The sequence below is a fragment of the Pseudorasbora parva genome, chromosome 14 (genome assembly GCF_024679245.1).
Source record: "Pseudorasbora parva isolate DD20220531a chromosome 14, ASM2467924v1, whole genome shotgun sequence".
Taxonomy (NCBI): domain Eukaryota; kingdom Metazoa; phylum Chordata; class Actinopteri; order Cypriniformes; family Gobionidae; genus Pseudorasbora; species Pseudorasbora parva.
In genome coordinates this window covers 23,439,727-23,451,639 of record NC_090185.1, presented here as the reverse complement: position 1 = coordinate 23,451,639, position 11,913 = coordinate 23,439,727, and the positions used below count along the sequence as shown (strand labels likewise).

The window sequence follows — 11,913 nt, the reverse complement described above, 5'->3', positions numbered from 1 at the left end:
CTGCCAAACTGCTGAAATCACGTGACATTGGCTATCCAAATCATGATCAATACACAGGGATTAATGACCGTTTGAATCTTTATTTGAGGTTTGAAATCAAACATGAAAGAGAAGACAATGCTGAATAAAGCATGGAATAAAGTCGTAGTTTTTTTTATTTTTGGACCAAAATGTATTTTGGATGCTTCAAGAGATTCTAATGAACTAACTGATGTCACATATTGACTACTTTGATGATGTTTTTATTCCCTTTCTGGACATGGACAGTATAGTGTGGGTGTGGAACAACATTAGGGTGAGACGGTGAGTCATTAATGACATAAATTTCATTTTTGGGTGAACTAACGTTAACCCTTTAAAAAACAGATGTTGCACGTATAGACTGTCGACAACACGGCTACTACAGAGCTTATAGGAAATCCAATAGTACATTTTCGTTAGGAGTAGGCCTATGTGTGTTTCAAAACCAAATTAATATGTATTACTTACCCGGATGTAGAACACAGTCAGTATTGCGCCGTTTTGTAAACGGCCAATTTGTCCAAAGAAAGCACTCGTATTTGACTCCATGCTCAGAGGCTCAAATGGACAATAAACGACTAATCCCTTTTGTTGTCCTGTTTTTGTATGCAACTTAAGTAACTTAAAAACTGAAGTGTTTTAGGCGATCCACGCCGAGTGTGGGCCTGATAGCACGCATTTGGCCACTGGGTGTCGCTCTGGAGCAACAAATGTCGCGGCGTCTCCCCCACCCCCTAAACATCCACTTCGGCTGTGTGTATGTGTGCGTATGTGTATCGCCGAGAAAGTAAGTCTGTGTTTCCAGCTGACTGCTCGCTCTCTCTTAGTGTGTGTGCCTGTGTGTGTATGTGTGTTGTCATTATTATTATCCAGTCTGCTCCCAGCTCAGAATGGCCAGATTCACTCAGACTGAGACAAGAAGGGAGCAGCACCCACAGCCGCCCCATCCCGCTTACTCCAGCCTGCTTTTCACTGGACCCGGGGCAGCACCGACCCAACATCCACTCCTCCTAATCCCGCACCAGCACCAGTACGCTCAGATCCCATTTCCTAAACCCATGAACGGGTCAGAATCCATCTCCATTCATCAGGAGAACGGCACCATGAAAGACCAAGATGCCATAAAACTCTTTATCGGGCAAATACCGCGGAACCTTGAGGAAAAAGATCTGAAACCATTATTCGAACAGTTTGGGAAAATCCACGAATTGACAGTATTAAAGGACCGATACACCGGCATGCACAAAGGTAAACGCGTGATCACCTTTATAGGCGAAGAGACTGTAAATTTTGGGTGGTAAACACAACAGCCTAATGTTTTCTTTGATACATTCATAATTAATTGCATTTGCTTATTTTTTTTTTTAATTAAAATTGTCTTCTGCATTTTAAATAATGACGCATGCATTATTGTAATAGTTATTATAAATCATACGTGCTATTTTTGTGGTCCACTGTCATGTCAACATAATTGCTGAAACTGTAATATTTGCCCCGCGTAGGCTACACTTGCATTGTTTAGAGAGAACTTATCTCCTCAGTTTTGAATCTTTGCATTGTTGCTTATGAATGGTATATTGTCCCTCGTATAACATGGCTGGGGACCTTGCCTTTCTCAATGGCAGTTTGATTTGAATCTGGGGCAAACACGCTTTCAAGAAAATTCATATTTAAATAGTCTTTCTTTTGCATCTTCTTTCCTTTTCATTGGGGAAATACTCCCACCACCCAGCGCTTCCTTGTGCAATCTGACACATGCAGTTCTCGCAGATGAACCGGCGTCTTTATTATGATTAGCCTATATCCATATTAATAAGAAAACATTTCAATCACGACACATCGAACCTTGTTTTGCAAAATGTTAGCCTACATGATCCAAACAGGTGAGGGAGTATAATGAAACACGCGAAAATATTAATAGTAGCCTACAGAAAAACGTGCATATTTACTTATCTTACCATATTTGCACTTAAACACGTCCAGATGTGCGTCATATAGAACTAGAACGCGTTACATTGTGGCGTCGTGACGTTCTACTTGACAATTGACATTGAATACGTCATATAACCCACTCAAACAAGAAGACAAAGACTAAAATTAAACCTCTATTTTGGTTTAATCTCGTTCTTGTCATTATTCTCCTCAAGCGATATGTGTCTGAAACAGAATATTCACATTTGTCTTCGTTAGTGTCAGTTACTATTAGGCTTCATATCAGTGGTGTGTTTATAATTATGCTAATAAGGATCTATTTGCTCAAGCGTTCATCCACGATATTTACCCCGTGAGAAGCCTTGCTTCATATGTGGTTTAACTGTGTTGAACATGCCAGGGTAATGAGAATATATACATTGATTTCATGGGCGAGAGTTGTTCGTTTTCATTTGGGTGAATTAAACTAAACCAAACGGTTTAGGTCGAGAAAACGAGATATGATGTACGTTTTAGATTTGATTTTGGGTATCTATAACAACAAACGATAAGCCCTAGAGAGGATTTGCATGACAAAATTGGATTTTAACTTTTATGGTCGAACTTAAGAAAGTAGCTGCCTACTACCACAGTCGACCGTTATTAAAGCGCGCCATTTCTGAGGAGATGTAGCTACTCACGCGCCTATCCTTATTTGATCAAATTGCATCAATAGAAACATGTAAATTATTGTATTATTTGAAGTAATAACTTGTGAGGCAACTAATACAAGACAGAAACACCAGGGAGCATCCAATCTGAGTTGACTGTTTCTCAATAATGGTCCTCTTGGGCATTGATGGATGCCAAGCTTATGTGGATACACCTTATCTAGTGCATTACTGTGAGCTGAGTAGTCCCATCAAATAGACGTCTAAAATATAGAGCTTTTCAGTATGTAGTTTCAAACCCATGAAGTGTATTAGCAATTTGAATTTCCCTCAGGAATTTTCAATGGGGTTTTATAATGGTGATTTTCCATTTAAGTAAAATTAAAAAGTCTGTGAGTAAATATTATTCAGGACTTTTAAATTTTGTTCTGCATAAATTACAAACCAAATTTTAAAGCCACTGTTTTGTACCAAACATGGCGAAAACAAAACATAAGGATGCAAGTTCCCAGAAAACATTTGGACGTTTAATGAACGCTGAAAAGACGTCCCTCCGACAGGTCCCATCATGGTTGAAAAATAGTTCCAAAATGAAAGTTGTCACTATCCGTAATGTATTTTTAGTAAATGTTCTGTGTTACATATTTTTACCGGCTTATCCTGTCCTAGTGCAACCATTTGCACTGAAAACCATTATTCTTTGGTAATTCCTGAAGACTTCGTCATTACTGAATAGCTGTGTTTTTTATGTTTATTATGGTTTGTTGCATTAGTTGAACTTGCTGTGGCAGATTACATCACAGGCCCATTTTTTTTTCCATCTTATACTACCTGATTGTACTTGTGATGTAGCTGCCTTTGGGACAGGAACTGAAAATGAGTTTTAAAGGATCATACAGAGAATTGTTTCTTCAGGATGGAATTTTTTTCATCTTATGTATTATTCTATGAGGGGATGTGAAGATAAGAACAAGTCAGCAAATATTTACATACACTTTTTGTCAGCTTATAGAGGTTGTGCAGTCTTGCGAGTAGTCTCAATATGGACTGCATTGGTGATGTAGACCCCAAGGTTGTTTAAATGTTTGGCTAAAATGTTGCTGAGGATGCTAATGAAATTTTTCCTTCAAAACTTGATGGAGTGCAACAGATGAGTGTTTGTGCTAATGCTAGTACTAGCTGTCCTTTGCATAAAGCCTATTTGCGTATATACAATTCACAAAATACAAAGATGTGAGAACAATTTGTGCATCTGTTTTTAAGAGTTCTTCAGACTAAAGGGATCATATGTGGGTTTCAGAGGGAGGGGACATGTTTCGGCGCTAAGTCAGCTTGCTAATCCACACAGGAAAACACAGCATTAGTTTGCTAAGCGTGGTAATAAACCATGACCGTAATGACGGAGGAGGATTAGCAACTGTAGTTATTGTCTGAGGTTGCTGTCGCTCGGATCACTTGGTTTGTCCCTCTACAGTGGCTGCTTCTTTGCAATTAAAGCATGTTGGAGTCATCTTATCCTGCGGTGTTCAATATGAACATTATTATGAGGTCTGCTCCATAGGCCTAACAATTGCTGTCTCTTGATTTATATTAACAGGTGAGCTTTTCCCCTTCAGGCTTTTCACCTGTGATCAGTCGAGCTCAGCATTTTATTAAAGTTTTTATATTTAGTGTGGAGTTGGAAATGGGGTTTCCACCCACAGATTTGCCCTCAAAGCTGGAGACACTTGCTATGCTGTATTTGTAATCTTATGTGCACATGGAATACGGAACTCTTGCTGCGTTTAGCATAAATAGTCTATTGTTGCATTGCTTTGAAAGCCTCTTATGCACATTTTGCACTCAGCAGGTGAAGATGTCCAAGGATAAGCTTGCAATGGCTTACAACGCAAAAGGCATGGAGAACATTTGAACACTATACACAAACATATGCAAAGGTACTTTACTCTTAAACCTGATGCTGTGTGAATGTCTGTGCTTAATGCCGCCGCATTCACATCTGCTAATATAGATTGTCAAAACTTGCTTAGTTGCTTTCAAGGGACCTATTGTGCTAATGCATTTATGATCAACATCTTAGAAATAATCTTATAAAGTATTAAACAATCTTAAAACATCGTTGTTGCCTTACAGCAAAATTACATGAAAAATCATAAAAGATAAAACCCATTTTGTCTGTTTTTTTTGAAGAACCAATGTTGGTGAGGTTGCCGCTCACCCCTCTCTTTCGCAGCACATAGAGAAGCTACAGTGGCCTACACAGGACAAGATGCTGTTGTCCAAGACAGCAGAGAGTAGCTAGAGGTCTGTAGAGCAGTTTGTCCGTTTAGAGCTACTGTAGAAACATGGTGGCACAAAATGGTGCCTTCCCTGTAAGGGTTTGTAGATATAAATGGTAGTAAAAACATAACGGTTCATTATGTAAGCTATTTATACACCACTGAAAACATATTTATGTATATTATATTGCATTTCTTTCAGTAGATTCTCATAAATATTACACACGGCACATCTAGGTACAATATGTACATTTTGGTACTAAAATATCCAAAAACCACTAAAACAATGTGTACTTGCATTATCCCAAAATCTATCCAACAATGTTTAAGGGTGCTTTCACACTCCAGATTGCCTGGACCGAACCCGAGTTCGATTGCTCCCCCCCTCCCCTCCCCCTGCCTCTGCTGGACTGTGTTCATATTATATTATTTGGTTCGTTTGCGTCATCAAAGCAGCAGCTGTTTACCCGGTTGCTTAGTAACGACAGTGCGCATGAAAGCGGCGAAATGCATAACGCTATTTTTATAGCTGCTCCCGTCATTTTTATATTTTTGTTTTTGAACCGTTCGTTTTGTTACCAAAGCTTCAGTACGTTATGGCACTTTCGTATATCTGCCGTGAATGCACTGCAAATGCTCTAAAGAATGCCAAAGACGAGCAGAGATTAGATCTACAGCTCTGTGCTATAGCAGTATGTCAGTGACGCTCGTCAGGTGAATGACTGAAACACACACAAAACACAAATTTTGATCAACTCATGTGTCATTAATAGCGGTTCACTTCCGTGATTTATTACGATTCCATTGACATCAGCAGTGAACCGTACCAGAGTTCACATGAAACGAACCCCAGACCACCTCTTTAAATGGACTCCGACTAAAAGCGGAAGACAGCTTTAAGTTCGGAAGACCGCGTTCACATCATCCAAACCAACCGAACTCTGATGTCAATCGAACCTGGGTGCGCACCAAAAGTGCTAGTGTGAAAGCACCCTAAATCCACAGAGATCCATAATTTTAACAAGTGACATGGCCCATGTCATTGCATCACCTGTCAATTACATCATATCCCCCCAACCATCGGCTGTCGTTTGAAAGGGATAAAAACTGCACGTCGAGTGATGTTCATGGGGTCTTTAAGAGGAGGTCATTTGCTCTGCTCTGGAAGTCAAACATGTCTGGTGGCTTCTTTATGACTTAAAACTAGTCTGACAGTCGGTCCATAGACCCAGACATCTGTAAATACTGTAATATGCAACAAGAACCACTTCATAAAAAATGCAATGCTCTACTGGCAGGAACCATAGCTCTGAATGTCAGGATGAGATGTTTCCTTCTCAAACAGTGAGATTTGCTTTGAGCTACTTGTCTTTTCATGTGAACTGGCCACTTATCTACCCTTTACCTGCTTTTAGATGGACTTTCCTCCATGAGGAGAGGGTTATTTCTCTTTTTAGATGGAAAATGTTTTTTTTTTAAGGCCATTACCATTCATCAGGAGATGGCACTTACAGTAGAGTATTCTAGACATCCCTGTGAGGAAAGAGGTTCAATGACCTTCTGTAACATGTCCGTTTTGTGGACTGAACATAAAACACAAAAGCGAAATTATTGATGCGCTATTCTAAGATGCTGTGAATCTCTCCCTTGTGACCGTTTTTACGACAGATAATAAGCAGGTCTTCAAACGTGCCATAATGTCCGCTGTGTTTGCTAATAGAAAGCTCACCCGATTCCCTCTGCGTCATGCTGCTTACCAGATTGATCTGTAATTTGAAATTTTACTGCTGTAGGGTCCAAGACAATAAACATATTTAACATATTGTTACAAATAAAGTTATATTATTAACATACTGTTATAAACATAAAGTTATACTTAAGTGATGAAAATAATACGCTTAATGTTGCTGTTTGGTGAAAACATTTGTTTCGATGTAAATTGTTATCACATATAAAATATTTCCTTCTATCAACAATTAAAAGTAAAGTCCCACTGTAGTCAGTAATTCTATCCCTTAAAACTCACCAAAAATAAATATATTGTTTTTTCCTGTGAAAAAAAAATGCTTTAAAATAGCTTGAATGTGACTGGACCATTGCTTCATTTAGTATATGCAGAGACATTAATATGCAAATTAGCCCCGCCTCCACTCACTCGCACCATCTCAGAGATCCATTCGGTCGACTTTACCGTAGTAAACGGTGCACAAGGAAATACTGGTTTATTTCAGCCATATATGTTTGAACCAGAAACTGATTCAGAAGAAGAAATGGAATTATACAGGGCTGTCTACAAAGTCGATGTATCAGAATGTTAATGGTTTTATGTATCACGCTTTACAACGGACACATAACAGTAATAAGCCATTTGCTTGACTACATTATTGAATGGCTAATAATGCGTTGCTAATGTTACACAAAGCAGTCTGCCTTCTAAAAATCAGCATCCTTAGGAATTAGGCCTGGGCGAAAAATCGATTAAATGAAGAAATTCCAGTCTCTCCGAGACGACCAAAACCACAGTGACCAACAAACCTAGCACTGTTTTTAATTGCAAACTGAAACTTTTTATATGTTTTGGCCGTTCATGACAACTGTGTTTTGGGACCTGAAAGCACAAGCTTTTGAAAATGGGTTTCGGAGTGCAATGTTTTAAAAAGGATACCTTTACCATCTCCATGTAAATGACAAAAACGTGAATTTGTGCAAACCTATACACATATGTATTACATGTTCAAGCATGCGTATTATGTGTTCGCAGGGTGTTTCTTGGCAAAGTGACATCGCGAATTACTGGCCTGGCATCAGTGTTGGGGAAAGTTACTTTGAAAAGTAATGGATTACAATATTGCATTACTCCCTTAAAAACTAACTAATTGAGTTACTTAGTTACTTTTTAAGAAAAGTAATGCATTCCGTTACTTTTGCGTTACTTTTTCTCAACTGGGCTGGGCTTGTTTTTTTATAAAAAAAAATTAATTTTTGTGCAAATGTAGAGACCTCTTCATAACAAAAGTAGGCCTCATAACACCCTCAGGCTAAAAATACAAATTCACACATTAACAGTAGAGTGCCAGCTCTGCTGTGCTGCACTACCATTCTGGATAATGGAAGAATAGAATGCAGGAGAAAAAAGTTTTACCAATAATTTAAAAATCTTGCAATTTTTGCTCATGGTTTAACTGAATCGTCAAAGGTCAGCAGCAACTTGGTCAATAAAGGTAGATTAAATGCATACACATATTTTTTTATTTAACATTCAATTTATTGGAGGTTAAAATAGTCTGATTTTGCATTTGACTGATTTTATTCATTTTGAGGAATACTAAATCTTTATGCAAGTGAGATGAATAAATGCTCAAATTTAGTCTAGAACTACAATAACCTGTTCACACACAACACCTTTGCACTTACTCTTGATTTCACTCGACATGGGAGAAGAAAGAACTGTCAAGCACATAAATGTGAAAAAATAACTTGCGTTACATTTTTGAAAAAGTAACTCAGATATTTTGTTGTAAATTTGAAAAATAATGTGTTAATTTACTAGTTACTTTAAAAAGTAATCTTATTATGTAACTCAACTTACTTGCGTTACCCCCAACACTGCCTGGCATGCATAATACAGCCTTTTTAGTAATTTTCGCAGATTGGTGTGAACGAACGGGGATCATTATGACAACATTATCGTCTGTTTTTAGTACATCGTAGTCATGTAAACATACCCTAACAATGCTTTTAGGAAACACACCCCAACCTGACATTATAACATTAGCTCAACCAATGGTATAAATTTGGGGGTGGTACTATCATTTGGCTAACCAATGGCAAATGGGGGAAGTGTTTACGAAAACATTTTTAAAACTATCATAACCGGCTGAAAAAAAGTCTCATTCTAAGCTGCTTAGTGGTAATTTAAGAGAGATTTTGACCATTTTAGCTTGTCTGAAAACCAGCTGTACATTGTCCAGGCAGGGAAACCAGCCTACACCAGCTGGTTTAAGATGCTTGATTTATTCAGGTGACACATTAATTACTCACTTCATCTTTAAATAGCTAGATTTTCTTAACCATTCAAAAATAGATGTCAATTCTTTGAGATATAGCTTATTAGTTACTCTTCTCTACTCTACTTTTTTGTGCAATAAACTATTACAAGGTCAGTCCAGAGGTCTGTTTTTCATGGAGGGAAACAGAAAATGATGACAGAGAATGAAATGTACGATACACCAGCATGACTGTTCTTTCAGACATTTCCTGCAGTCGAACTGTTGTTCTGGTTTTTCGAGCTTCCTGAACGAAAGATTTATTGTCGAGAGGAAAATAAATCAACACTCAGCACGGTTGACTAATGAACAGCGAAAAAAAGATTCTGTTGGCGTTGATGAGAACGGCTTGGAAATATGTAAATGCCTTGTTGGAATTTGAGCAGAAAAGCCTTTTCCCCCACTTCCTTTGATCTCAGGAAGGAGGGCATGGCCATTATGTCAGTCAGAGAGCTGTGACAAATGCCATGCACACACACACAGACAGCTCGAGTGGACAGGGAAAAATGACAGTAAGGCAAAGGGCTAAGCACAATAGATGAACAGACTGAGAGAGATGGAGCGATTGTCAGAACCACTGAAAACAAATGGTGCCTTTAATCCGGAGGCACCGGCGGAGTGACGGGCCCTTCTGACAGGATGGGAGAGCCAGATCCACTCCGGCAGACAGGAGAGGGTGGAAAAAAAAGGATTTAATATGAAAGGGGAGGTGTGGCGGGGCAGATGTGGGACGGTGTCATGATGTGGAGAGTAGGACAGGATGAGACTGTGCATAAACATCAGGTTTGCATTAATATTTGTATGTATTCTCACTCAAAGTAAAGGTTCTATCAATGGGTCTGAACTTTTGCTGGACATGCAACGACGACCCAACCCAACTCAACTAAAAAGTTGAAAGTTGTTTATCTTTTAGTACTGAGTAGGCCCAACAATATGTAAAGTTATCAACATTGCATAGGTTGAAAATAAAGTTCCCTATCTCGAGGGAACTTCGAGCTGCGTCGAAACGCTAGGGGACGCCTCTGCGTGCCATGTCATGAAGCACTTGTGTAATCAGTCCAATAGCGGGACGATACGTCACGGGCGGGTGACGTCATCGACCAGGAAGCTATAAAGCATGCCCGGACCAAACAGTCACTAGCTTCTGTGTCTTCACAAGCGCTCTGTGTGAATTGTATGTCCATTTATTGTGTGTGTGTTCAAAAAAAAAAAAGAAAGAAAGAAAGAAATATGGCAAGTCAGTATAGGTGTTGTGTTCCTCCCTGTGGGGATACACACGTCCTAATGTGTGATGTGTTTGGGGCTCGAGCATGCCCAGTCAGCTCTCGAGGGGGTCGGCTGCGAGCATTGCGAGAGACTCCCAATGCGCATATTAAGATCACGCCGGGCACTCTTCGAGGAGAGTGCTTTGGCTCGCGGTCCTCAGGGCTCGGGTCCCGCTGTTGCCGAGGCGCAGCGAGGGCTCGCGTCCTGGGGATCGCAGTTGGATCTAGTGGCGGGGTTAGAGACGGGTGATCCCCTATCTCTGCCTTTACCCGCTGGATCTCATGCCTCAGTTAGCGAGCTGGAAGCACGCTCTGCGGTTTTCTTCCGCTCGCGCTGAGGCACAAGCGCAGCAGCACTCCAGCTCCGAGGAACTGGATGTTGTTAGCGCTGATGATGATCTGCCAAAAGAAAACGACACACACACACTCATAAAAAGAGGTGCTATTGGTGTAACTCGCGCTGTGTCCAGGTTAAGTTTAGACTGGCCGGCCGAGTGTCAAGAAGTTCGCCAAAAAATAAATAAATATATAAATAAAATAAGAAAGAGAAAGAAAAAAATATATAATGGCGAGCAGACAGTATGTTTGAGATTACGAGGGGCTGAATCTAGTGGCTCGGATCTCGCGTTTGCCGAGGCAGCGTGTAGATCACGGGTCTACAATATAGATTCTATGACTCGATCGCGGATCTCGCGCTTGCCGAGGCAGCGTGTAGATTACGGGGTTGAGTTTAGTGGCTCAGATCGCGTGTTTGCCGAGGCATCGCGTAGATTATGGGTCTGCATCTATCATTCAGAAAGGGCGACGATGTCTCGCGGGGAAGAGACGCTTGCGAGCTATCTCTCCCCCGAGTCCACATCGTCACACAGCCCCACAGCTGCCCACAACAAGCCGGTAAAAAAAAAAAAAAAAAAGTCGGCTTTGGGGGTAGGGCATATTCGGCAGCAGATCAGGCGGCCGCCGGTCTGTATACGGCGGTTGCCCTGCAAGCATATAAAACAAGCAGACCTGCTGGGGGATATTGATATTGAGATGTGAAATATAAAAATATATATATATAATAAATAAATAAATCAATCAAAATGTCCCTCTGGGGCTGTCGGGCGGGGCAGCCTCAGCCGAGTACATCCTTTCTCAAACCTACACCGAGCAAAACAAAGAGAGAGCGTGGCCGCTCGGGGCCCCCCCCGCAGAGAGATCGGGGATCCGGGCGACGCGCTCAGCCGGGACCTTCCCGTGGTAGGGCGGATCTGAGGGCCGTCCTTACTGCTAGGAAGGCCTCGGCTAAGAAGTCCTGACGTCAGAGGCGCAGGACTTCCGATGGCAGTCCCCTCCGGGAGAGTGCGGCTCGCCGAGGCGCCCGCTCTTTCCCGGTGCCATCGGGGGGGGGGCCGGTCTGCCAACCCTGCCACCGTTGGTGCTTCAGGGCGCGGCGGTCCCCGGCGAACATATATCTCCTTGTCCGCCCGGAAACGTAGCGGCTTGGGGATGTTCGCGCCCTCTCGTGAGGGCCCCGGGGCGGTCAGTTCGGTTGCTACCTGCCGGTTATCCGTTACAGGACACCGGGCTGACCACCCAGGAAAATCCAGAGACCAGCCTCGAGAGGCTGGTTCCCTTAGTAGATTTTCTGGCAGCGTGGAAACTTCTGCCGAATATCTCAGAATGGGTCCTGCTCACATTATAAAAAGGGTTCGGGTCACACCCACCCGTGTTCAGCAGG

The 11,913-nt window shown here is 41.3% G+C and overlaps 1 protein-coding gene across 20 annotated transcripts in view; it reads left to right on the top strand.

Annotated features, from left to right (window-relative positions):
• The first annotated feature begins 812 nt into the window (after positions 1 to 812).
• celf5a (cugbp, Elav-like family member 5a) overlaps positions 813 to 11,913 on the top strand; it is a 285,909-nt gene continuing 274,808 nt past the window's right edge. For 9 of the 20 annotated variants that reach the window (XM_067415931.1, XM_067415928.1, XM_067415924.1 and 6 more), the window contains exon 1: positions 815 to 1,269. In XM_067415931.1, coding sequence (XP_067272032.1) covers positions 912 to 1,269 — 358 coding nt within the window. In that variant the 5' untranslated portion in view covers positions 815 to 911. Of the gene's footprint in view, positions 1,270 to 11,913 lie in introns of all 20 variants that reach the window. The other 11 variants (XM_067415930.1, XM_067415929.1, XM_067415925.1 and 8 more) reach the window with 4 other exon arrangements.